Source organism: Platichthys flesus, chromosome 5 (genome assembly GCF_949316205.1).
Source record: "Platichthys flesus chromosome 5, fPlaFle2.1, whole genome shotgun sequence".
Lineage (NCBI taxonomy): Eukaryota > Metazoa > Chordata > Actinopteri > Pleuronectiformes > Pleuronectidae > Platichthys > Platichthys flesus.
In genome coordinates, this window is record NC_084949.1 from 13,977,056 (window position 1) to 14,003,284 (window position 26,229).

Sequence of the window (26,229 nt, forward strand, 5' to 3'; positions counted from 1 at the left end):
CATTCTGATTGGTCGGGACATTTCTAGGCATTTTTGCTATATTGTTAAGTGCCTACAAGTGTCCCAGTCTACTCTGTCATATGACACAAATGCACCAAGAGCAAACCAGAAAAAAACCTCTGACATTCCCCAAGATTCCTACAGGCCTCATTCCTCACCCACTGTACCAGACAATGAGCAGCTCTGAAGAACCAGAGAGACAGGGAGAGATGGACGAACACACACTCACGGACAACAATGAGTTTGCTGCTGACGCACACCAACCCACTGCACCCCACCCCCTCCGCCACCCACGACTTGTTGTTTACCACACAACTACTCCCACTCCAAGACCTACACACCCCAGTCCCGGGTCAGCAGTGCAGCCTCCACATGAGGAGAACAGCAGCGAGACGGCGGAAAAAAGAAAATGAGAAGGTTATGAGGCGGCGAGCACAGCTGGAGATGCTTGAGTGAGGCCGCGGACAATCAGCGGCAGGCAGCAGTCTGAAGGTGAAAGTGAAAGTGGGGCAAGGTGAGCGTTAAGAGGGGAATTTATCACCAGACTGAGATTCATTTCATATCAGAAAGTCTCGCCACCTTGCAGCTGAGGTGATCTTTTGATATGGCTCTCGGGGATGAAGGTAAAATTAGAGAAAAGACTGAAAGAAAGCAAAATGCGTGACGTTTAGAGTGATGCTGGAACCCAGAGTCACAAAGTCAAGTCCCAGTACAACACTTTGTGTCTCAAGTCTCAAACAAGTCTCTCTACACCCATTACCAACTGTTATGTCAGTTCTTTCCACATGACTATTAGCTCTGACAAGGAGGAGAGGATGTTTTCACTTCAGTTTGTTTGTTAGATTATAGGATTATGAAAAAGATTCTACTTGCTTGAAGAACCTATTCAATTATTGTACTGATCCGGATCAGAGGCCCGAATTTAGGGATCGTTATTCTAAAATAATTGATGGATCTTGATGGATCTGAATAAAGATCTAGTGAATTTCAATGTGGTTTCATAAGGGGACTGTTGAACCTTGGCAGAGATATGCTCTCTACTGAGTGACCCAATTGTTTAGTTTTAAACAGAATAACACCTAATGTAGTTAATTTACAGTTTCTAGTTATTACAGAATCAGACTTATGAAAGACTCATTGGACACAACATTTTAACAAAGCATTGAAAAACATATTGGATATATTGATGTTAATAAATGAAATAAATAATCGAATAAGCAAAAAATATTGCTGCAGCAAATGACCCAGAAAACGACTGATTTCCTTTCAACACTGATGTCGGTGAAAAGTTAAAACGTCTCACCAGGTTCACAAAGTCCTGGTAGCAGATTTTGCCATCAGCATTTCCATTGGTGAGGGCCAACAGGACTTCCAGTTTGTGGGGGTCAAGCTCGGAGCCGTGCGCCGCCAGAAGGTCCCTGAATCTCTCTGTACTGATGAAGCCCGAGTTCTCTGGGTCATACTGCAAATAGGCACACACAGAGAAAAAAGGATAGACTGAGACGAGTCCAATATGACAAGACCTTTATCTTCAAATCTTTCCAGAGAGAATGGAAAAAAAAACAACTAAAAAACTCAACTGGAACAATAACTCAAAGCTAATTATAATGTTCTGATTTATTTTGCAGGCACAACACACATGCAGTGGCACCAGACACAAACAAACATGTGAGAAGTTCACCTCCAGTGCGTCGTTTTCTGTGGAGCCAAATGTCAAAAAGCTCAAAACACTATCAGCAGTGAAGTGGATTAGTCATAGTTTGAGCATCTTGTTAAATAATAAAAAGAGACATAATTGCTTCCAAAAGGACTGAACGCGGAGACATATAGCGTTGCCTTTTAAAGGCTCTGAATTCAAGTGTGAAGTGACACTGAGTGCATGTAACCACAGGCTTGTTTCAGTTTATATTCATAGCGAGAACAGAGGAGGCATTCAGATGTTCCGCATAACACCAGATATTCCCACAGAACAAAGCTATTTTTTTAAAAGACAGAAATTTGAAACACCACCGGAGCAGTGATTACTGAGGCACTTTAACGCTCAGCACTTATCTCTGGCTTTGTTACCCCTGTCATCATGGACCCACACTCTCTTTTCTTTGCACTTGATGACTAGCAACTTCAAATCTTAAGAGGTGAATTAGGGTAAAAACCACGTGAAAATACACAAATTTAAACTAGATACCCTGCAGTTGTATGCCTCCACCAACCAGAGTGTGTTCACTCTATGTCATTTTTGACATCCGGACCTATATAAAGTCACCATGACCTTTGAGCAATGAATTCTTATCAGTTTATCCTTGAGTCAAAATTATAAGAAATTCCCTGAAGATAGACTTGAGATAAGCCTAAAAGTCCAACAACAAGTTTCCTGATGCCACAGTGACCTTGACATCTGACCACCTGAATCTAAGGGCATGTCAAAGTTCACCAGAATTTAACTTGTGAGTCCGCACAACGATTAGCGAGGGTTCGACTCTGAAACATTAGCATATATGTGAAGTGAACATTTGTGCCAAATTTTGAGAAATTCCCTCAAGTCTTTCTTAGGAATTCATGTTCATAAGAACAGAGGGTCATATGACCTTGACCTTTGATCTTTTACCACCACATTCTAATCAGTTCCTCCTTGACTCCAGTTGAAAATTTGTACCAGATTTGAAGAAATCCCTCAAGGTGTTCTTGGGATATCGTGTTCACAGACGTTCAACCCAAAAACATTATGTCTCTGGCGCAGAGGCACAAAAACATACACACAATTTGCCTGTGTTTGATGTTGTGTCGGAAGCCGTAGAGAGGCCTGCTGAGGGTGAGCCCTCTCTGTTTCTAATGGAACAGACTTCTGCTGATTCTGCCGGCCTTGCTTAAAATCAAGCTGCCCTTCATCTCCTAAAATAAGGATAAAACAGAAAATGTTTGCAGCTGCGTCTCCGTATTTGTCCGTTCGACTGAGAACACAACGACCTCGAATTAACAACAATCCAGGACTTGTTTGTTTTGATTTGGATGTGGGCAGAAGACAGATGCTCTCTCTCTCTCTCTCTCTCTCTCTCTCTCTCTCTCTCTCTCTCTCTCTCTCTCTCTCTCTCTCTCTCTCTCTCTCTCTCTCTCTCTCTCTCTCTCTCTCTCTCTCTCTCTCTCTCTCTCTCTCTCTCTCTCTTTCTGTCTGTGCCTGAGTGTGAGTATGTATGTAACAGTGTTTGTTTATGTATTTGCAAATGTATGTGTGTGTGTATGTGTGTGTGTGTAACTGTGGCCATGTCTGTGTAAATACAGTGCATTCATGCATAAAGATGTGACATTCAGACAATAGGAGCCGCCTGCCTGTTTCAAACACTCCTGAACCAGAAACTGTAACCGTGTGTGTGCGTGCATGTGTGTGTGTGTAAGTGTGTGAGTGTGTTGTTGCCATATGTCGCTGTTGGCAGATGCTGAGTAAAGCCAGGCTGGCAGCAGGTGCTCTGTGCTCCATCAAATAACCACAGATAGAAGACTTTTTTGGCACCAAGTCGGGTTGTTTTTGTCTCTGTGTTATCTAACAGTGACAAAGCAGCTTTCTATTCTGTCACGACTGCAGTAATCAGTACGACTCAGAGCCATCTTTGAAACATGGCTGTGAAAATCACTTGTTTCCCACATATGCAACGAGAGAATTATCTCCAAAACCCATTGTGTCTTTTATAGATCACATCGCCAATGCTATAGTGGGTATTTAGAAACAAAGAAACAAAGACATGGATAAGACTAGAGAACGTGGGGAGACTTTCAGGAAGTGAAAGTCACTCTGCCTCATTAAATACCTCCATCGCTCCTGACCCAACAGGAAGCACGAGGCAGGAAGAGGAGCAAAATAGAGAAAAACAGTTTACTCCAAAGTAAAAAAAAGTAAAGTTTAAGTTGACTTACTCCCAGTTTTCTATAAAATGAATGAAATTGTTTGCCATTTAAGTGCTTGTCTCTGAGCATGAAATGTACGCTCTGCATAGTGTCCTAAATTTGTCAGCATATATAAAAATGTGTTTTACTCTATACACACAAAACTATCTATCTTAGTGAGGACTTTTCACACAATGCACACCCTATCATAAAACCATTACAACTGCCTAGCCCCAACCCTTACTCTGACTATAGTGAAACCAAATTCTAATACGATCTGAATTGTACGTCTTCAACTGCAGACAGACATTTGTCAACGCTATACCTGGCATTCTATTGGTTGGGGGATTTTTACAGACTTGTTACAAATTAATAATCCAAGCTCAGAAGAAAGAAATCCAAGATCATAGGAGAAATCCGAGAGCAGATGTTTCACACGTGCACAGAAGAAGCGTGAGCACGAGGAGAAGAGATGCAATCTGTCCAAGCAACGAAATCTGAGTGCAAGAGACCAAGTTGAGCAGAGTCAAAGCAACTCTAAGCACGAGCAGCGGCTTCTTGAGGGAAAGCACAGGGTTTTGTGTGAAAGTGTTACAAAATCAGAAAATGAAATGAAATTAGTCCTGCTCTCAAACGAAAAGACCACGTTCTTGAATAAAGAGAAAGAAAAAGCAACATACACACACACAATGTTTACAATGTAAACTACTCCACAGAAAGCACCAACCTTCTCTTGCAGTAAATCAGCCAGTTTCTGCCGAGGACATTTTCTCATGATGAAGTAACGTCAGCCAAAGCCAGTGTCACCACATAGTGTGTGAGCAAAAACAATATGTGTTGTGTGTGTGTGTGTGTGTGTGTCCTTGTCACATTGTTTGTCCCAGAATGTCCAGGGTCATTTCCAACCAGAACTAAAGGATTACAATCCAGTCCAAGACCCTCAATATACACCTCCCCCATCTACCCCCCCCCACTCTCTCACACACACACACAAACACACCCCTAAAACCCAAGCCAGCCTCCTCTCACCCTCTAGCTCCACCCCACATACATCACCCCCTTTTTTACCCTACATTCATCCACCTCCCCTTCACTCGCCCTCCTTCACTTTCTCTCTCTAGGTCTAGAGCTAAAAATTTGAGCATCCTCAGAAGAAAAATAAACACTTCAATAAATTTGCTCGTTATCTCTCCTGCTGTAACTCCTTGATGCAGGCAGCCATACATTATCTTCCTCATACACACAGACACACACACACACACACACACACTCCCTTGATCCACTCTGCGACACCACAGGCTTCATAGTTGAGTGAGCACTCTCTGAATCCAACAGGCTGGCTGCTGGGCTGGAGCTTGCAGACAAAAACACCAACTCAACAATGGGACTCCGATGGCAATTTCCTGCAAGGTTTCCCCATCGCCTTCAGTGCAATTAGTGATCATTTCCTTCTAATGCATCCAGAGGTCCAGACCCGGACGTTACATGACACAAGACTCTCCATCCAAGACGCCTCAAGAGGCAGCACAAGCAATACACTAAAATTACGGTATTTTCTCAAATAGTCTAGAAATTGGAACAAAATAGAGAAGAAGACAACTAAGAAAAACAACAAATATTTGTATTAAGAGGCTGATAAAATACTATGCCAAATAATTACTTGATAGTTGACATTTTTAATTAAGGCCTTAAATGACTGATCATATGAAAAATGGCTGCTATGGGTCTCTCCATCAACATAATAACTAAAGACCTAGTTTGATGATGTTGCGACGCAGCGTGGGATCATGGGAGTTGATGGCAGAACCACAATTTCTTGTCTCTTGAGATTCTTTGAGTTTCCCCAGTGCGTTTGTGTTTTAGTGGGACAGCTCTTGCGGTACAACCAGCAGCAATCGACAATGAATATTCCTGATCCCTTACGAGTGACCAATACGAACAGTGGAAGGAAACAAAACAGGCGACTGGCTGACTGTTTTTTCTTTGTCATACACCATTTGCTCTGGAAGTTACAGCACAGGCGGTTCAAGCCACAGGTAAAGCAGATTTTATGCTATTAGAGGCGACCAAAACTAAATGCCCGGTACCTTATAATAAATTATTTCTCTGGGTTTGGACATTGTTTGAAACATTTTTGATATTGCAAGAAAACAATTCAATAAAGTATATAACATAGGACTAGTTGTTTTTACACACAAATCAGGCAAATATTTTGGGTACTGAGGCATTTGCATATGAGCAGCTTGTGTAAGAATATTTAACGGATTGGGCTGAACATTTAAAATTTTGGTAACCGTGTTATTGCCTGTGCTCCATAAGGCTTGTTTTGCAATCAGCACAGGGAATGTAATGCAAATCCCCAGATTAAAATAAGCATGCCACGTGCGCACTCACACACTCTTGTACTTCTATCTTAGTGAGGACACTCATTGGCATAATTCATTTGCCAGCCCCTTACATTGACCTTAACCATCACAACTAAATGTCTGACCTAAAGCTAACTCTAACCATAACCTTTAAAGCATGTCTTAATATCTCAAAGAAGCCTTTGGAAAAGTGAGGACCAGACAAAATGTCCTCACTTTTTCCAAAAATGTCAGCACTCCGTAAGGTCTATGCTCAAAATGGTCCTCACAATTATATAAGTACAAGTACAGACACACACAAATCCTGCCACAGACATAATACCACAAAGCATGCACAACGAACAGCTCTCATATTGAGGGCATCTGAGCACACTGGTGCAGAGGGAGGGGGGCAGGGAGTAAGAGAGCGAGGGGGCGTTGGCGTGATGATGGGGGGGTTGAAGATTGGACACAATGCTCAGCTTTTTGTCTTCAGCCTCATTTTCATAAAGCTGAATATATAAGGAACCGGAGGATGCAGGCAGTTTCTAAGGGTCAGGGAGACTCCTGGTTTGAATACGAGCCCGAGGAGATGAAGCAGCCCTGGTAAACATAACACATAAAAGAAAAGGCTACAGTGAAAAATACATTCACAACAACTCTGACATCCAGCCCCCAGGCTGACTAACAGCAAACTGGTGACCATACACAAACCTTCTGATACATCACCCAATAATATACCATGTACTGCAGAACTGATGCTTAGAGTGATCATCAGAATCAGCTTTATTTTTCATGAGTGAGTACACATACTAGGAATTTGACTCCTTTGTTACCCTCAGTGTATTTACACAGAGAGACATGCAATTCACAACAGACACTAGCAAAATAAACGTGTCCATTATGCAAGTACGTAGTGTATCTTCAACAGAAAGTCCCTGTGCTTCAGGAGAGTCTCTTAACAATGGGACATCATTTCACTCTTAAATGGGTAACTTCAAATCCCTTGTATAACAGGGCTGAAAACATGTTTTATATATATTTCTTCTCAATTTGTGTTAAATGTGACAAATTAAAAAACTGTATGTACTTCCCAAACAAACTTTTGGTCACTAAAATATATAAATAAAGAGCAATAAAGAAATGAATGCCACATCAGCAGAAAATAAAGTTCAAAAACCGTCCATAACGACATCTTGAACCTTTCAGAGGGGATGCATCCTGGGCACTCTGCAGGAGACGGCTCATACTGCACCATGTAATCCTCAAATGTCTGTGAAGATCTGTGCTGCGAGTCGAGCTGTCACTCTGTCACTCTATGCTCTCTGCTGTGCAGTAAAACAGAACTGCTGTGACACAAACTGACAGGGCAGGAAATTGAGTCTTAGAGAATAGAGTCTTATCATCTAATTTCATGCTGGAAGATAATACAGTTATACGGGTTCACATGGTGAGAGGCATGAAGCAGTCATTCAGCGCCATAATATGTGTGACCTGTCTCATGGGGATGCAGTGACCCGTCTGATATCAGCAGTTTGGGGCTACAGGGGCTACATCACTTTCTATCTGTTGTGCTTCTTCATCAAGTAGAAATACTGAGAAAAAAGTTTTTCAAGTTACCTCAAATAGCAGCAAAGATATGTTGCTGGACCAGGATCTGACACCCTCAAGACATGGAACAAATGTCTGCTGCCTCAGGTGTCAGGAAAAAGTTGCACGCTTTAATGATAACACCCTCCAAGCTGAGGAAGCAGAGAGGAGGCATGATCACAGCCAATCAGAATGGCAACACGCCTGACAGGATGGGGGGGGGGGGTGCGGTGCAGTAACATGTGTAACCTAAGCAACAGGAGCTGCAGAAGGATTTAGTGTGTGAAAGGAGAAAGGAGTGAGTGAGATGGTGAGGACGGAGAAGGGTCTTTATGATGCAGGAGACTGGATCACAGAAGAGGACAAAGTCACAGACCGCACAAAGAGATGGAACATGATGGCTATCTGAGTGTCTCCATCGCCCCCTGGTGGCTGGCTGCATTGTAGGTTATAAACCCTGCCTCCTCCATGTGAGCAGAGGGGACACGGACCAAACTAAAAAGACAAATTACACATTTCTCTACGATGGCTTATGTTATTTCAGATACAAGTACATCCAAGTGTTCGTTATTTCACATTTCTGAATAGTGGGAGGAAGTGGAGCCTTGGCCATCTTTTATATACAGCCTAGGATCTGACCACCTTTGCTTACATTTTCTTATCTATATACGTAAACATGCTGTATGTATATATATTCTTATTCATATCAAATAACATGTCTGCAAAATACAGTTGGTATTAAAGTATTATTCTGCATTAAGCTAGGCTCATCTCAAATATTAATTGCTGCTATATACTGTTATTGTGGGTTCTGCATTCCTACATTATGAAATCCCTGTATATTATTATTGCTCTCTTCTGAGTAAATAACTGGTATGGAAACATCCAGTCAGCACTGAGTCCGTCTTGCAGTGTAATTACTTACAATCCCCCCACAGAGTCAGACGCTGCTGTGCATCACTGAGTTGTTGCTATTATAGGGACCACAGGCTCTACCTGCTCTATCCACTGACCCGCAGACAAAACAAGTTATTACACAATGGTATGTATTCTCCAGTGAATCAACCGTGTTATTAAATCTTCCACCGATACAGCTACGCTGCACTTAAGTGTTTGACAAAAGCCTTAGAGAGAGAAAAAAAATCCTTTCACCCTGAACATGGTGAAGGTTGAACCGGTGAGGACAATTTATTTTGCTTTTCAATTCACTCCTATACAGTTGCATCTGATTTAAAGCGATAATAGTGTCCAGGGTGATTGTCTTTTCCACGACACATAACATTCTGTTATATGGTTTACAGGCAGAAAGGCCCAGGCAGACTAGTTACCTGTAGCTGACAGCACATTCAATGTGCTGACAGAGTCTGACTCTCCTCAGTCTCAAAGGTTCCCAGACTGGACTGTAGGCTGCTGGCTTTCAAATCCCAAAGATGCCCTTTTAAAAATGTGTGCCCATAATAACGCTACATTTTGATGTGAAAAATAAAGATAAATAAAGTATTTGTGACTAGTAATTAATGCATGTTATAAATATGCTCCAGATAGGATTGAAATCACAGATTAGCATATAAAAACCCAACCTCATCCAGAGAAACAGAATGTATCGGAGTGGGGCTCTACAGGAAGGAAGGTACAGTAAAACACTGGCATGTGATTAGAAGCAACTTTCATTATTAAGGAGTTATGAGCACAGACCTGCACGTGTTTGCATCTCAACGAAAATTGACCTCTTTAATAATTTATCATACCTTCTTAATGCAACTTGTACATTTTACTCTATCTAAGAAAATAAAAAAAAGACTGTGAGCCAGTAGGCATCTGCACTTTCATTAATCTCTGTCACTTCCCTCCCTTTCACTGCAACCAAGCAGCATCCCTCCTTCTTTGCCGCCTGTATTATTCTATCCTGATGATAAACAAACAATATTTTTTCTGAATGAATGCTAAGTTCCACCCCTGTGACTCAATCTGACTCAACACAAGAGCGTCACAAGTTGGAAGCCAGGGAGGGGGATCATTTTATGTCCAGAAGCCAATGTGTTATTTATTTCCACATTGAAATCAATGGGAATAGATTTTTGGGTCTGACACCATTATGGTTCATAGGAAATGACAAAAACAAACACATGCAAAGTCACAACACTTGGGGGAAGGATGTAGTATGGGTCAGGGAAGAATCCATAACATTTTGGTGCAGATCCAGGTCAGGGGGCGGAAATCCTCCTTTCAAAAATGCCCCAAAAATACGGTTGTATTGTTTTGTTGATTCATTTTTGATTTTTTTTTTTTTCAATAAGACAGATCTGATCTTATCTTATCTTAATATTGTAAAACTTTCTTCAACATTTAACATGGTGTTTTTCAACATTGTCACTATTTTCAAAGGCAATTATTCATGGATCTTGATTAAAAAATAAGAGCATACAGGGATATCTATAAGTGTGTGAAAGTTTGTGTAACTTGAAGAGGACTTGTGGGTCTCGTGGAGGATGAGTTTTTGGATGTTGAGACAGAGAAGCCACATCAGACATTAGACATTCATGACTTCCTGGTACTTACTGAGCACAAAGCCTGAGCACCCCCCTCATATGGAGCAATTAGCAGTCCTAATAAAGAGGCTGCCTTGTTAGAGTGGGAGAAGCTCATTAGTCTCTCAGCTAATTACAGTGAAGCACCAGGGAGGACACACAAGACCAGGGCCATCTCCTTCACTGGACATCACTCCCACACACTCAAGAGCAGGTAACACACACTCACCTTCTCACGTTAATCAGGCTTCTCATAGCGTGCCCTTGACATTAAGAGGTGTTTTTACATGTGTGGTATCTTTCTTTTATCTAACGGTGTCTCGCACACACAACACACTCTCTCTCTCTCTCTCTCACTCTCTTTTGTCACTGGAAACCGTATTAAACTGGACCACGCTCTGTGGTTTAGTGGGCTTATCATCACTCCAGGCTTGGTCTCATTTACGAGACTAGTTCCGGTTGAATGGAGCTGACAGCTTGTCGTCGGGGCTGCGCCTTGGAATGAAAAGGGGGCAGAATGGCGGTGGTGACGGAGAGGTGAAAAGTCAAACACTCAGACCGACAGCCGGCATTACCCAAAGACCGCAGGGCGATCAGACCTCATGGTAATCCTGATGTCAGGGAGAGAGATTTGTCCTTTGAGCCTGATGTCCCCCACAAAATTGGCTCTTTTTCAGTGAGTCCACTAGTTTTGTCCAGACTGAAAAATCTCAACAACTATTAAACCGATTACCATAATATTTGGTACAGATATCCATGGTAACCAGAGGGCACCACAAAGCCGCTTGAATGGCTTTAGACTATTGGTCTTGTTTACTCTCGAAAATATATAATCCAGAATCTCTCCAGTGGATAAATCTGAAAAAAGCCGTGGTGCAGGATTTACTGTTTGCTGTTTCACAATTTTATACTAATTGAGAGGGAAACAGGAAAGATAAGCTAGCACCTCTGCCAAGGTGCACAGTCTCTTTCAATGCAGTCGGGCTGCACCAAATTTCACACACTCATAGATGTAAGTTTCCTAAACGTGCCTGATTTTTGTGAACATCTTAATCCATAAATTATTCTCTGGGTCAATGGAAAATCTGCAAAATCTTGCAATGTTAATGAAAGTAAAATAAATTAGATGAATCACTGGTCTGGATCCGCACCAGATTTGAATGGGTTCTTCTCCGACCCATAACACATCCTTTCAGCAAGTTTCATTGCAATCTGTTGAGCGTTTTTTGTGTAATACTGCGAACCAACAGAAAAGACAAACAACACGCTAATATCAGCAAATCTGCAGAGACAAAATACAAAAGAGTGCTGTGTTGATTATTTAGCGTTTGGAGGAAGATCTTTGACAAAGAAACTCGAAATGCCTTTTTGGTTGTGGAAATCATTTACATATTTACTTGCCTTTCCTCTGTCCATATTCTCAGATGAACATGGATGATACAGATAATTCTCATCAGAAACCTCAGTGAAAGCGATCTGAAGCCACTTTAACACACACACACGCACAAATGAACACATCAGCCAGCCCAGCGGCCAGTACAGTTGAAAGAATAAAGTGGCACGCTCACAGAGGTCGATCTGACATGAGCAGGGCTAATCTCTACCACAGTCTGCCACTGACCTGACAGCTCCCGGCTCGGCCAGGCACTGAGGCTGACGGGGTTCCAGTCAGCAGTCAGTGGGTTGTTTCATTAGTCGCTGACAGAGAGAGAGTTCAGAGTTACCCAGACAAACGCAGCACTGTTCAGTGGAGAAGAAAAAGATGCAGGAATTGAGCAGCATTTGACCTTAACAACTAAAGAGGGAAATTTGAATTATTCCCAGTGTATAACTGTCCACACCTTCTCTGTGCACTGATGAAAAACAACACGTGACTTGTGTGACACCGAAAATAGATGACCGTCTCCAGTCCGGCTGTCACTCAGACTGTCATTTCTTTTTCAATATCATTATCATCGAAGCATTCAAATTGAACTTTGTCTGCATCAAGCTGGGAACAAATTTTCACCCGGCGGGGAACAGAGACGAGCGGATCCCGTATCTCCCTGCTCGTCCCCGTCAGATCCCTCTGAAGGAGTCACGTGACAGTTGAGTGACAAAGTGACAGAGCAGCGCGGTGGGATGCAGAAGGGCGGGATGTGAGGCTCCGACACATTTCACACCATTAATTACCCAGACATCACCTCTCCCATCGTGGAGGAATCTGCAGGAAAAGGTCAGCCGTCTGGCTCGGATATAGACCAGCTTGCCATGCATGTCACGCCCCCTCCCCCCCCCCCAGACAGCGCTCTACCCATGTCACACTTCAGAGACATGACTAATGCCTCTACAAGACTTCTAATAGCCCCCAAAATGCCACAGCAGTGCCTGTGCATGAGCCAATTAATTACACCGGAACTTAGAGGCTTCACTCCAAGAGAAGAAGTGTCTGAGAGGAGAGAGTAATGAAACAAGCAATTGAAAGATATATAAAATCGTTATTGCAGAAACAGTACACTCAACTGTGCTGTTTGATCTGTGAATCAAGTTACATGTCTGTTGTGAATTAATTAATGCTGGTTTAATGTTTGTCATAATTAGTGCATTTGTTCTTGGCTTGAGGACTGAAGTTCACATGGCCCAAAAGATGTGTTTTGCAATGTCACTGTGACCTTGACCTTCGAATCAAGTAATCACTGAATCCAAGTGATCGTTTGAACCAAACTCCAGGAACGTCCCTCGAGGTGTCACAGATATATCATGTTGAAAAGAGTGCAGGCATCCGGCAGGTAGGATAACAGCCTTTGATGGGTTAACCTTCACTTGAGCACAAACTCAGTCAATTAAGAAACAATTTGACATAGCATACATCAAAACCAACATGCATGAGAGCGGACGCCGCTGGTCCCAGCGCAGCACTCCATTATAACCCACTCTCATTTAACAGCAGCTCCTCTGCAATTTCTCACCCACTTGCTACTCGTGTAGCATCTCTCATCTTGAACTGTATTGAGTGTGTGTGAATAAGTTATTGCACATGTGTATGTAGAGTTATTGCACCCTGTGTGTATCAGTGGGAATCATCTACTCTTGGATTTCCCTGTACTTTTTGTTTGCAGCTTCTGCGCATGATTGTTTCTGTGCAACAAGTCTGTTCAAATTCCCAAACCGATAGAATAGCAGGTCTAGTGTCGAAAAATTCAATTGCGGATGCATTAGGTGACCCTCACAAGTAATTAAGAGTCAAAACGGTCAGAGGGAAACCACATGATTATATGAAAATGAACTCTCACTGGGGAGAATAAGGACAAAACATCCCATTTTTGCAGACAGGCTAGACTTCTCCCTGTGGATGATCTGTTCTTACCTGGACCCATCACTGGATTCCCAGTATCAGACCGAATTTAAATTCCAGTCCATTACTGTTAGCACGACACTCGCTCAGATTATTCTTATCAGCGGCCACAGACAGGATTGACTGGCCACACTATTTCCATTCCCGTCTTCCTTTCTTCTCCCCTCCTCTGTCCTCTTTCATTTCCCATCCTCGGCTCTCTCCACTGCTCTCCCGTCTTCTGTGATGGCAAATGCATGTAGTCTGCCTCAGAAAATTGCTTCCACTCACAAGCAGTTAGTCTCTCTGACCTCTGTCACTCCTTCTCTACATCTTCCTCAACAGAGAAACGGATAACTGACAACATGCAACACATGTTCGTATCTTCAGATCCTGCATATGTTGCGCTGTTATAAGAATTGCTGTCAGAATTAGGTGCAGCTCCAGGTATCTCACCTAAACGTCTCATTCAGTCGATATACGTGACAGAGACTTCAGATGGGCCCGAATTGGTTTGCGATCACACAGAGGTGTATTTCATGGCGGCTGCAGGGATGACTGATGTTGTGTCTGTCTGGGCTAATCAACACAGCACTGGGTCACCTGTCTTGCTTGATAGATTAGAGGGCCTTGCTCATCGCACACTCACACACACACACACACGCACACACACGTACGCACGCACACACACACATACATGCACACACACACAGTTGTCTGAGGCCATCGCAAATTAGCCACCGTTTCCTTGCCAACTGGCCTGTAACCAGGCAACGTAAGTCGGTGTGAAGATGTCTTCAGTGGGAACAAGCACTTGTGCACGCTCATGCTCATATGCGAGTACACACACGCACACAGCCATCCTTACTTTTTCATAGACTTTAACTTATTGTTGACAGCCAATAACCAAGACCTAACCCTCACCTGAACCTAACCACATCTGAACTTTAACCTGAGCTCAGAAATAATGTTTAGTCTCATTATGAACAGGCTTAGGAGCAAATGAGCTTTACTGGTCCTGACAATGTCTGTGTTTATGCTGCAAATCACATTAAAACACAGAAGCTGTGTTAGTGACCACTGCTTTCTGTCTATTTACCTATGTGACCGTTAAGTATTCCTCATGTTCTTGCGACTGCAGGTTGAAACCCTTAAATTAACATGGTGCTTTTAGCTAAGTTAATCCTTCAAAGTACAATGACATCAGTATCAAAATCCACCTCAGATCATACAAAGGAAACATTGGATCAGCTGCATATCAGAAAAGAAGATCTCCGAGACATTATTGTATTCCATCTGTGCATGGCAGGCAATTTCACTGAGATAGTGATCAGTGCCTCATCCTCTCAATAGGTTAAGATGATATTAAATGAAATCGAGCAGCTATTTGACTGTGTAAGTGCACTGCTCCTTTCTCTTTGTCAAGGCAACTTCAAGTTGGTTGGTGTCTGCAGAGCAGATCTGTAACTTGTGTCCAGCCGATCTTGGCAAACACTAGTTTCTGCTGAAGGTGTGAAATGTGCAACCTCTCGTTTCCCTGCAAACAGCCCACTCATCGCCGTGAGTAATATCGCCATCCTCTTCATCTTGCTTGACTAATTAATGTTGGATAAAAAAAACAACTATACTCTGCCTTTAGCAAAGTCTAAACAAATTTCAGGAAACTGCAGCACGATACACGTTGCGTTACCTCACAATACATGTTGCAATACCAGGCAATAGAGGAACCTGTCAGGATCGGGTCAGGCTTGGTTCGTTTTCTCTCAGGCTCAGAAGGGTTCAGCCAGAAAATGGTGGTCTGAGCCAGAAGGAATGGAAGAAGAAAAGTATTGCAAAACAATGCAAAACTATTGCGAGGCACTAGTACTAGTAGGTACAAGTATTCTCGCCGTGACCCTGAGGGGACTCGGTACACAACTGTCTTCCATGCAACCACAAAGCCCTGAGGAATTGACAGAAACCTCGGGGGCGTAACACAAATTGAATGTTTGTAGGCGATGCAGTATCAATAAGCTTAATCAAGCAGCAGCATGTTCTGTCTCTGTCCAATCAATATCTCTACTGATTCCCACCATCTCACAGCAGGTCTCTCCACAGTCGTAGCTATTAGCCGGCACCTGAGGAGAGGACCGCACGCCCCCTCACTGTCCCCAACACAAACATTCATTAACACACACTCCACTGCACTGTTGTACAAAGACTATTTCCCCTCTACAAAATGGGCTACAGTTTAAAACCAAATTGCAATATCAATATCTTCACAGGAAGATGAAACTATTTACAGCAATATCACACATATTTGTATTCTGTCTAGTGTCAGCCAGTTAAGGCCGTTTATCTATTTGCACAATAGCTACAGTAAATCGGACTTTACACAGACTCTGTACTTGGGTCAGGTTCAACTGATTAGAACATTTATATTTCACAGTACATACATTGTATCTGGGTTAAGACCTGAATGAAAAGCTTAGGGTTGCAATGTGACTCTGAAAGCTTCTATTGAGGGCACCGCCTCCATCTGCAGTCTATACTATATGTGACATTATTAAGTGGAAAAGTAAAGTAACATTCCAAAATTAAATCTTAATGTTTATTCATATGACACAGAACCAATTTCCCTAACTGTCAACATATATCTATTTCATCCAACTCTCATGTCAGGGATTGTAATGCAAATGCTGCCCACGGGAAAACCAAACATCTGTTCAAGCAGTGAGTGGGAGAGTGGAGAATAATAATTTCCACAGTGGAGTGCAGACTGAGGGTTTATGAAATTCGATATGAAGAGCAGCATATTAGTCTTCAGGTGCGCAGTGCTGCAACCGGTAAGGCAGCAAAGACTGAACACAGCCACGATCAAAAGGTTGGGATGGATTCGACGTCGCAGTGAGGAGGGTGCGTGATGTGAGGCACGAATAACATGTTCATGTCTGAGAAGCCACAGAGATCAGATGCTACAAACAAAACATGGTTGATACCTGAGTAAGATCAGAAGCTTTTAAATGGAACAAGTCCAAATTTAGCCCAACTTTTTTCAAACATTTTATGACATATTTTGATGCCTCAACATTTGTTTATTACATCCAAAAACCGAATCTGTTTTCAAACAACAACTCCAGATTTTCTCACATATGAACAATGCAGCAGGAGATTCAACGGGTCAAAAGTGAGGTGTGGGGTCAGGGTAGGGCGTGCAGGAGGCAGGAGGCAGGAGGCAGAAGGCAGGAGGCAGGAGGCAGGAGGCAGGACCCAGGACCCAGGACATTAGATATCAATTCTACTGCAGAAATGTTTCCGCACATCAACACCAGCGTTGGGCCCTTTTTGCCAAAAGCTCTCAAATCTTTTTGTCTTTCTATGTTGACATCTGTCTGGCCCCACTTTTTCACCCAGACATATTTGTAATCTTCTTGTTTTTGTTTCGGCGTCTTTTGCACGCTGGAAACGCCAGCGATCCGCCCACTCGCTTGTTGTGAAATGTTGTCTTATTCCTACATTGGCTTGCTCGGACATTTGCATTCTCATACACAGCCCCCGCTAATGAATTCAGGAGAATATCTGAAGTTCAGAATGTCTGACAGCAGCTGTGTTCGGGATAAGCTGTGTTCTGTTGCCTCTGTCTCTCTCTGTTGTCATTTACTTTAGCTTTCACTGCTCATCTTTATTTTTGAAATTCTTTATGTCTGCTACTGCGTTTTTGTGTCAGTACAAATATACAAAGTTTTTTCCTTAGACACAGCCGGCATTTTAAAGTTAGACATCTTCGAGTGGCTGGGAGGGCAGAATGGAGACACAGATGCTTTTCTTTCTCGAGATTATTCGCTAAGACATGGTTTGATGTTGTGTGACAGAAGACAAGATGGAGCGAGACAGACTGGTTGTACTTTCAAAAGAGCGGGAGAGACTAAATGAGAGCGCGAGCTGCACCGCCCCCGGGGTGTCTTCCAGAAGCAGAGGGGATTGCAGCAGACAGCCGAGCGGCCCTCAGCAGGCCCTCTCCAATGTGTTCAAATAAACACTTTACCCCCTGTCGCTGCTAGTGAAAGCTTTCACACTGGAGACGAGCATGTATGAAGACACAGTGACACAAAGACGCACAAGTACACACAACAAGATTCAAATCTAAGACACGCACACATAAGGATGGAAAAGCTTATAAATGTCAATCTCAGTGAGACACAGAACGTTTATCCCATTTGCCAGGAGAGACACACAGAAGTCAAAATCCTCACACAGGCACACACACAAAGATGTGTTGGAGTGTTGGTGACACTCATGCACAGGGCACAGGCAGGTCAGACAGGGACAAAGATGGAGATCGGTGACCTTTTCCCCCCAAACCTCCCATTTACAACAAGGTGAGAGCCCCTCAATACCGGCAGGCCTGGCCCGCTATCAAACATGCCCTCACCGCTGCACACATTCAGCAGCTATTCACGGAATCAGAAGGCGAACAAAAAGAAGGGAGAAACATTTGTTTAACGAGCCGTGGCCCCGGCCCGTCTTTTCTCTCCCATTCAGTCCCCTTCCTCCGCTGCAGGCCTGGCCTGAGGTCAGCTCCCCTCCCCGACAACGCCATCAAAAAACCTGCAGCGGCGACGGCAGCAGCTCCATTCACCACAGAGATTTATGATCTCTAATAGCTGGCAAATGAACCCCAGGCCGGGGGCTGCGCCGAGGGAGGGCCCCGGACTTATTTTCTCCAAATCTCGAGAAGAAAAGAAAGAAAAAGGGGGAGGTTGGAAAGGCTGGGGGGGTGAGGATGGGGGAGCTAGTGGGGTTGTCAGACACATTTTCAAGGTTGCCATCTGTGTCGAGTGGGATCCTTCACACTGTCTGTCAGTCTTCAACAAGAACACCCCACACACACACACACAAACATACACACACCAAACAGATCCCTGTTGTTGAGTGTAAACGGTTATGTTAACACCTTCTGTCACGACTGACGTTTCCCTTCCTGGGCTGTTTTGTCGCAATTATTTGAACAGGATCTTTTATAAATCTGACACTTTAAGGAGGGCAGTCGGTCCGACGTCTCCTGATCCTTACTTGTGGTGAAAAGCCCCACTAGGGCACCCGCTACCTAAATCCTATTCCCATAATCCCCAGAGGTCAGAGAGGAAGAAACGGTCCCCGCTCTCTCTCTATACAAACAACTTCAGTTACCTTATAAGGCGAGAGAAGACAGGAGTTAAAACACAGCCTGACAAGCTCACAGTAGCAAGACTCTGCACCCTGACAAGAAATAGAACAGCACAAAACTTGACGTTACTTAATTTAACCAGAATAAAACAATAGTTTAAAGTTTAATAAACGTGAAGGGTGATTTCCACTTCTCCTTTTTCTCTCCGAGTGATTCATCTGAGCAGATATCGGCCGATATCTTTACACAGCTAGTCTTGCAGAAGTGTGGAAGAAAGACTCTGTGGAGTCACGAGATGTGAGGTGACGTTGGATCTAATGGAATGAACTGTGTGGACTCAGGCTTCATTCTACACCAGAATAGTCGGAACAGATTCCCCACAACTGTTACACCCCCCCCCCAGACACATGATGCTCACACTAACCTAAAGCCACTGATCTTCACTAAAGATCATCATTTCGATGCCTAAATGTACATGAATGTAATTCTATCTCCAGAGACTCTTTCCTATATCCAATTAACTCCAAAGTAAATCCTTATTCCACCTGCATGAGAATTTGAAATGATCACAACCTTGGCAGCTCTCCTCCTGAGGGAGATCATTCTTATCACTGTAACGCCCTCAGTGTCAGGCCCTCACAGGCATCCTGATGAGCTGCTGTGTCCTGTAGCTGAGGTAAAACCTGGAATTAGGATAAGAATATACCTCAGACCACCTCTGTAACTTAGAGGAGAGGATTTTCTATTAGATGCATCATAATGTCAGGATCATAATGTAGGACAGAACAGCCTAAATTCTTTGGCCTTACAATATGTATGGGGGATCTGATTCCATATACACAGTTACTGTAACTAAAAAACTGGGATTCATTCCCAAATCGTTTGGTAAAGTATTGGGATTGAGATTGAAAGACATAAAGCTAAACATCCTCATCGTCTTTTGTTCTTGTCCCATCTTACCTGCCATCTAAATGGTTGGTGTTCAGCAGCTGCAGAGGTGCAGCAAGTGGGAATTGAACAGCTCATGTTCTTGAGAAACCTCCAAATTGGTGCAATACATAAAGCTTTTACTGCTCCACAGTCCAAACTGATAACAACAGTTCTCCAAGGAGGCTGGGTTAGGAGAGTTATGTGCTCATGCAGTGACATTAATGCTGGAGAGACAATCTCAGTATCTGTTTTTTTCTTTTAAGAAGAACACAACTAAATGTATTTATTTCCTTGCAAATTTTTTTTAAATAAAATAGAGCACGGACAAACTGCAGATGCAAAACACTACGGGGGCGTTGCATAAGTACTAGGAATGTGCGAATACTCTGAGTTAAGGTGTCGGAATCAGTACGGGGGGAAAAGGCTGGATTATTTCATACATACTTAAAAGGTGAGATTCACTGCTCTCATTATTAACCATCGAGACACCAACCATATAACATACATGAATTTCCACCTATTCAGCAAATAGGAGCCAAGACCTGTGAAGATGCACTGCACAGTTTAGGACCCGTATTGTGAAAACGCTTTTCAATCTTATTTACAGAGAGATCTATTTGGTTATTGCAGTCCCCCCCCCCCCCCCCCCCCACAGATACTTAATACTTCACAGTCATGTATGAATTTTGTAATCAGTGGGACTGAACTCCATCTGTGACCTAATTTCATTTCCCTACTTCTGCATGCCTCCATCACTGAATTATATCCACGACAGCTGGCCAAGTTTTTACACACTGAATAATTGCGTATTGCAAACGAGATGTATGTATGTGCTCTACACCAGCAACAACACAGGGATGCTTGAATTCACTAAACATAAAAAAAAATGTCTCAATTTTCTTTTAGTCTGTGGTTTTTTGTGCGTTGAGTGATGTGGTTTCTCCTTGTTGGAGTTCGCCACTTCAGCACTTTGGCCCTGCTGGAAAGCTTGGGCGTCAATGCCCTGTAAGACGACACGGAGCAGACAGGAGGGGAACTGAGTTCTGAGTGAAAGCTAAGCACTGTCACTCACCTGAGGAATCTGCTGAGCCCAAACGGCTGGCTCAGGACCAGTTGTCATGAGGACAACAAACCAACCATCCAAGAACTTGTTCATACTTTTATATCAACTGACTGTTTAACATAACGACCCACAGAGGTTAAAAACCTGAAATCTCTCATTAGTCAGTGAGAAGAGAAGACTAATTTTGGATGAAAGGTGAAACATTTTCCAGAGACAAAATCAAGTCTATTGCTATTTGAGAGTCAGATAGGGAAAACTGCTTTGTGCGTCGCAAAGAAATCAACGTTTCTGGGGAGTTGTCATGTGGACACAAACCAGGAAAAGCAACACTGAGGAAAAACACAAATGAGAGACTAAATTTTGCAGACTTTTATGAATATGCTTCTAAATGAAAGTCTGAGAAGGGAAGCGAGAGGAAAAGCAGAAACTGCAAACTAAACGCTCTACCCAAAGGTTTAGCGTGGGCGTGTGAAGAACAGCAACAAAAAAAGCCATCACCTTTGAAATGTGCGTTTCTTGCATTATCTCGTCTAAAACGCAGCCTGTTACCACTTCACTGCAAATTCTCCAAGGAGAAAAGACGGAGTAAACAAGGAGACGCTGGTGAGGCGCTTCACGGACAGCTGAGCACATAGAAAGACAAACCGGTCTGAAAGCCAGCACACACAATTTAGAGTTTAAACCCAGGGAGTGGAGCTGGCGTTATAAATCTGGAACAAGCATGTAAACATCTGAGCTGGTAGTTGTCGGCGTTTCTTTAATGGCGCTTGTCTACGTGCCATCTGTCCCAATAAAGACTAAAGTGTTCTTCTTACGGGAGAACAGAAGGAAATGAAAGAGTCGTCTGAGTCATACACTCAGTGTGGAACATTCTCTAATGGGCCGTGCTTGACTGAGGAGAACGAAAACACACACACATACACACACACACAAACACACAAAGACACACACACACACACACACACACACACACACAGCAAACACAGGGTTATTGTACCTGTGCACCTGCCAGGCTTCAATGTTGACCTGTGCGTCCCATTGCACATGAACCTGTTCCAAAATATGTCTCTCTCTTCTCTGTGTATCATGGGGGGGGGGGGGGGGGGGGGGGGGGTTCTGGGATCTTACCGTGAACATTCCTGTGGGTATGTATGAGCTCTGTGATAAAACACAGACATTTTCCATTTCGAGTTCCACAGGTCCCCAATACTTCCTTAACACACACACACACACACACACACACACACACACACACAGACAAACACACACACAGCTCCCTGGCGCTGGTTTGATGTGTCACTCTGTCAACAGCTCTGTAACCATAACCTGTGGGAAGGTATTGCAGTCTCAGCCAGGAGGATTGAGTGGACCTGCGCAGCGCGTTTGATCCCCAGAGGATCAGAGTGACTGACTGCAATAGGAGGAGGCTGGAAGCTGCTTGAAAGATAAGTTGAAGGTAAGAAAGATGTTCAACAACTTACACTGAACAATAGCCGTCCTGCTGCCACATGCAGACCCAAAACAAACATGGTAATGATACATTCTGGCCTACATAGCTAAATTAAACCAACCATCCAGCAGTCACATACAACCACTTCATGCAGCGATGAGCCAGGCATGTGGAGGCATGAAAGACAGCATGGTGTTTGTAAAGGTGAAGAGGAAGTGTCAGTTGTAATCCCCTTGTTTGAACGACTAGTGTGTGCTGCCGCAGGCTGTGTCCCAGAAGAGCTGGAACTAGACACCTTGTCTGTGACCTGGAACTGCATGACCTCTGTTAAGACTCTTTTTACATGTCTAAATAGTCGATAGCTTTCATTAAGCTGTTCCTATTTTGTCCAAATGTCTATTATCATGAAAACCTGATTGCCTGCTTTATGCGTTGCATTTATAAACTGCACTTAAATCACTACCTTGAATTTGTTCTGCTGTCTGACAGTTGAAAAAACATACAGAAAACTACTTAAAAAGAACCAGAACAATAAGGCCTCAATCACTGCATGACAGAAACGGAAAGAAAAGTAGGATACGTACAGGCTCTGACACATGGGACATAACATAAGAAAAAAAAGGTCAAACCCTAATTTGCTGTTTTCCCTCTGGTCCCCTCCTCCTTTTTTAGTGCCGTTGTTACAGAGCTGATGAACTATGGTGCGTTTCATTTGCTGTATGTGGTAAACAGAGCTAATGAAAACGGATGCGATGAAAGTATCGATGAGCAGACTGAGATTGAAGCCTCTCCATATCTGCAGTGTCATCCACTTCACTCCGATGGGGAATCAGACTTCAGGACCAAAAGATGAGAGGCAGAGAGGAAGAGAGACAGAGGACGTACGAGAGAGGGAGATGAAAGAGAAGATAAAGTACAGATGAATAAGGACTTATTTGTGTGGGAGCCCCATTAAATGTGGCACTGCTACTGGACCTATAAAAAGGCAGCTGGCAAACCCAACGTCCAACACACATGCTAACTCAGCAGGTGGCCCTCTGTTGACCTCTACTAATGGATTTACATGTTTCGGTCTAGTCAATGTATATAAAGATGGGCCACGTGTCGACCGTTCTTCAGAAATCCAGAAATGAAGTCAAAATGTCCTGGATACAAACTCTGACGTTAACGTCACTTGGAGCTGGAGTCTGTGCAGCAGAAGCAGCAGCAGTAGGCTAGCCACAGCGCCCCAATGCAAATATGCAGAATTTGTCAGTGAGTGACAAGATTTCAGGTCCAGAAGTCTTCTGGTTTCCAGTTACGAGATTGACCAATCACATTTGAGCAGGCTACTGATAAACAGTCAGTGTGGAGAGGATAGGAGGAGTAACACTGGGGGAGGAGACCTGGCAGCGAGATCACGCTCACACATACGTTAACCAATCACGAGCCAGTCTCAGCTGTCAATCATGAGGTTTCTTGTTATCATCTAATAACTAGTCAAAATAACAAAATTACCATAAATAAATAGCACTTCCTACATAAATGACAGAAACAATCTTTGTGACAAATAATCAATGTTTACTTATGACTTCTAAGTTTGGTCCATGTCCTATCCACTAACATGGATGCGGCGGGGATCATGATCTATACCGCAGCCAGCCACCAGGGGGAGATCAACATGCTTTTGGCAACAGTCATGTAATCCATCGCAATAATACACAATCTAAGCTAGTGAGTACAAACACAAGTATGCACATAAACACACAATGCATATGAAGTGTCTTTAAGAGATACTTTGGGATCGTTGGAATGAGATTGCACGTTTGAGCAATTCTGGATTAACCAGCAGATCCTCTTTCTCGTGTTTACAGACAGACAGGCACAGCATCTATTTTTACCTCAGCATAAAAGCGGATGACTGCTTTCACACTCCGCCAACTGGAACCGGGCCTTTCATTAAGAAAATCTATTTAGAGCCGAGCAGGGGGGAGGCAGAGGAGCAGGGAAAGATGAGCTCTGATTATATCTTTCAATGAAAATATTTGGGGCTCTGTCTGTCATTTCATCACCGCACGCCGACCCGCTACTTTGGACTTGAGGGGGGGTGGGGGCCCCCTGGGGGGGGGGGGGGGGGGGCAGTTTGCTACTTGCAACAACTTTTACGAATCGAGACAACACGGTTCGATATCGGCGCAGAGAGTGTCTGTCAGTGGGTTATCTCCATGACTCAGCTGGTGTCAATCACTGGTGTGGTGTTAAACGAGCAGGTCAGCAGACTGTGACCTCCACCATCTGCGTACGTGTCAATGGGATTTAGGCTGATAAGCACAACAGCATTTACCGAATACGGTAAAAAGAGGAGAAGAACCAAACATGTGAATATTATAAATTAGGGGGAAATTAAGAAGATGGCAGCTGATGGAATGACAGCTTCACACTTGGCTAGTGAATTGGAAAAGGCCCAAGAAAGTGCAGCAATACAATGAATAAACCTCAAATTAACAGGCGACCCGCCAGCTGATTCTCCAGCTCAGGGTTCTGCTCAGTGGGTCGAGCTTCACTGAACTTTGAATAAACAGGTGAACAGCTGTTTGTGCAGCAGCGTCGGTGCAGCTTCAAGGTTCGCTGGACTTTGTCCTGCAGCCAGTCTCAACTCGCCGGGGCTCAAATACTGCAGGTCACTTTTACAGTTTCAAAAAAACTGCAACACATCCATATCTATGAGGACCTTGGCGTTTGAGCTGTTGCAAACGAGGCGTCCTCACCTTCCCAAAAATGCCAAATTTGAAAGCTGCATATCATCTCTCCTTCTGTCAGTAATTGCAGTGACTGCCATGATCTCGATGTCTAAGCTTCATTTGGCTTTCAAAGTAGGTAAAGCTGACAGGGTGTGGCGATGCATGCTCTCCCTACATGCACCGCTACGCACAGCTGAGGGCTCCCATTGGGCTTATCCATTTCCATTTACCTGGGTGGTGGATCATTCACTGAAGGGCACTTTTAATACACAAAAACCCAGCAACACTGAGGCGATGCCAGCTGTGCCGTGCACGGGACGGTGAGGCGAGACGGCGCTGCCAGGCAGAGGGGCCTTAAGTGATGACCGTCCTTTTCTCTCGGCCACTGCCACTGAATGTCTAACTAACAAGCTCATTGAAATGCACGACGGGAATCCTGGGAAACACGAGGCCCACTGGGAACAGGTGGCTTCCCCCGCCAGGGAACTTCTGCTTGTTTTAAATAAATGTATCGTTAGCTGGGCTATTTTAACACCAGGCCCCACTGTCATTACTTTAGTTCACAATTGATGGGGTGCTGATAAGAAGTCATTTTAACAAGACTTTTATTTTTTCAGTCCAGTTGCACATTCAGAGGTTTTTCTAAGCTACCAAGCAAGACAGGAAGGGGCACAGACTCGTGGAAAGTATGCAGCCATGTGAAAGTGTTTAATAACTAAGCTCCTGTGGGCGCGTGTGTGGGACATTTCAACATACCACTGGGAGCACGCTGTCAACACAAAGGGGACTGTGGACAAACTTAAATGGCTTACAAACACACACAGACACACACACACTCACACACACACGTATTCAAATGCTATTGTTCACTGATAGTTGTGGAATAGACGATATCTGGAAGCAGGGCTGCATTGAGGAGCCACCTGTGTACAAATAATACATATTCCCTTTAAGACAGAAAAGTCTTTGCACTGCAGATATACAGTCTATGGTTTGTAAACCGCACACCTGGGAACTTCCACTGACAGGCTTTACAAGCAGTGGGGTGTTCACAGTCATCAAGGATAATGACTCAGTGTATCTGCGCTGTTGGTGGAGCCCTTCATAATGCAACCCCTTCAAAATCCCTCTCCAGAAGGCAACTTAAAGACAGACAACTTGTAGATGTTACTTGTTACCCATGAACACAAGCAAAGTGATGGAGTTATAATATGAGGAAATCTTGTAAAACATTTCTAAAGCCATTTTCTGGAAAAATGGGTCCAAAA

The 26,229-nt window shown here is 43.6% G+C and overlaps 1 protein-coding gene across 2 annotated transcripts in view; it reads right to left on the reverse strand.

Annotated features, from left to right (window-relative positions):
* The window catches only part of rhbdl3 (rhomboid, veinlet-like 3 (Drosophila)), a 51,991-nt gene that overhangs the window by 19,762 nt on the left and 6,000 nt on the right, over positions 1 to 26,229 (reverse strand). The window contains exon 3 of one of the 2 annotated variants that reach the window (XM_062387178.1): positions 1,304 to 1,462. The exons of the other annotated variant lie outside the window; for it this stretch is intronic. Within the exon in view, the coding sequence (XP_062243162.1) occupies positions 1,304 to 1,462 (159 nt within the window). The remainder of the gene's footprint in view (positions 1 to 1,303; positions 1,463 to 26,229) is intronic. 2 annotated transcript variants of the gene reach the window in all.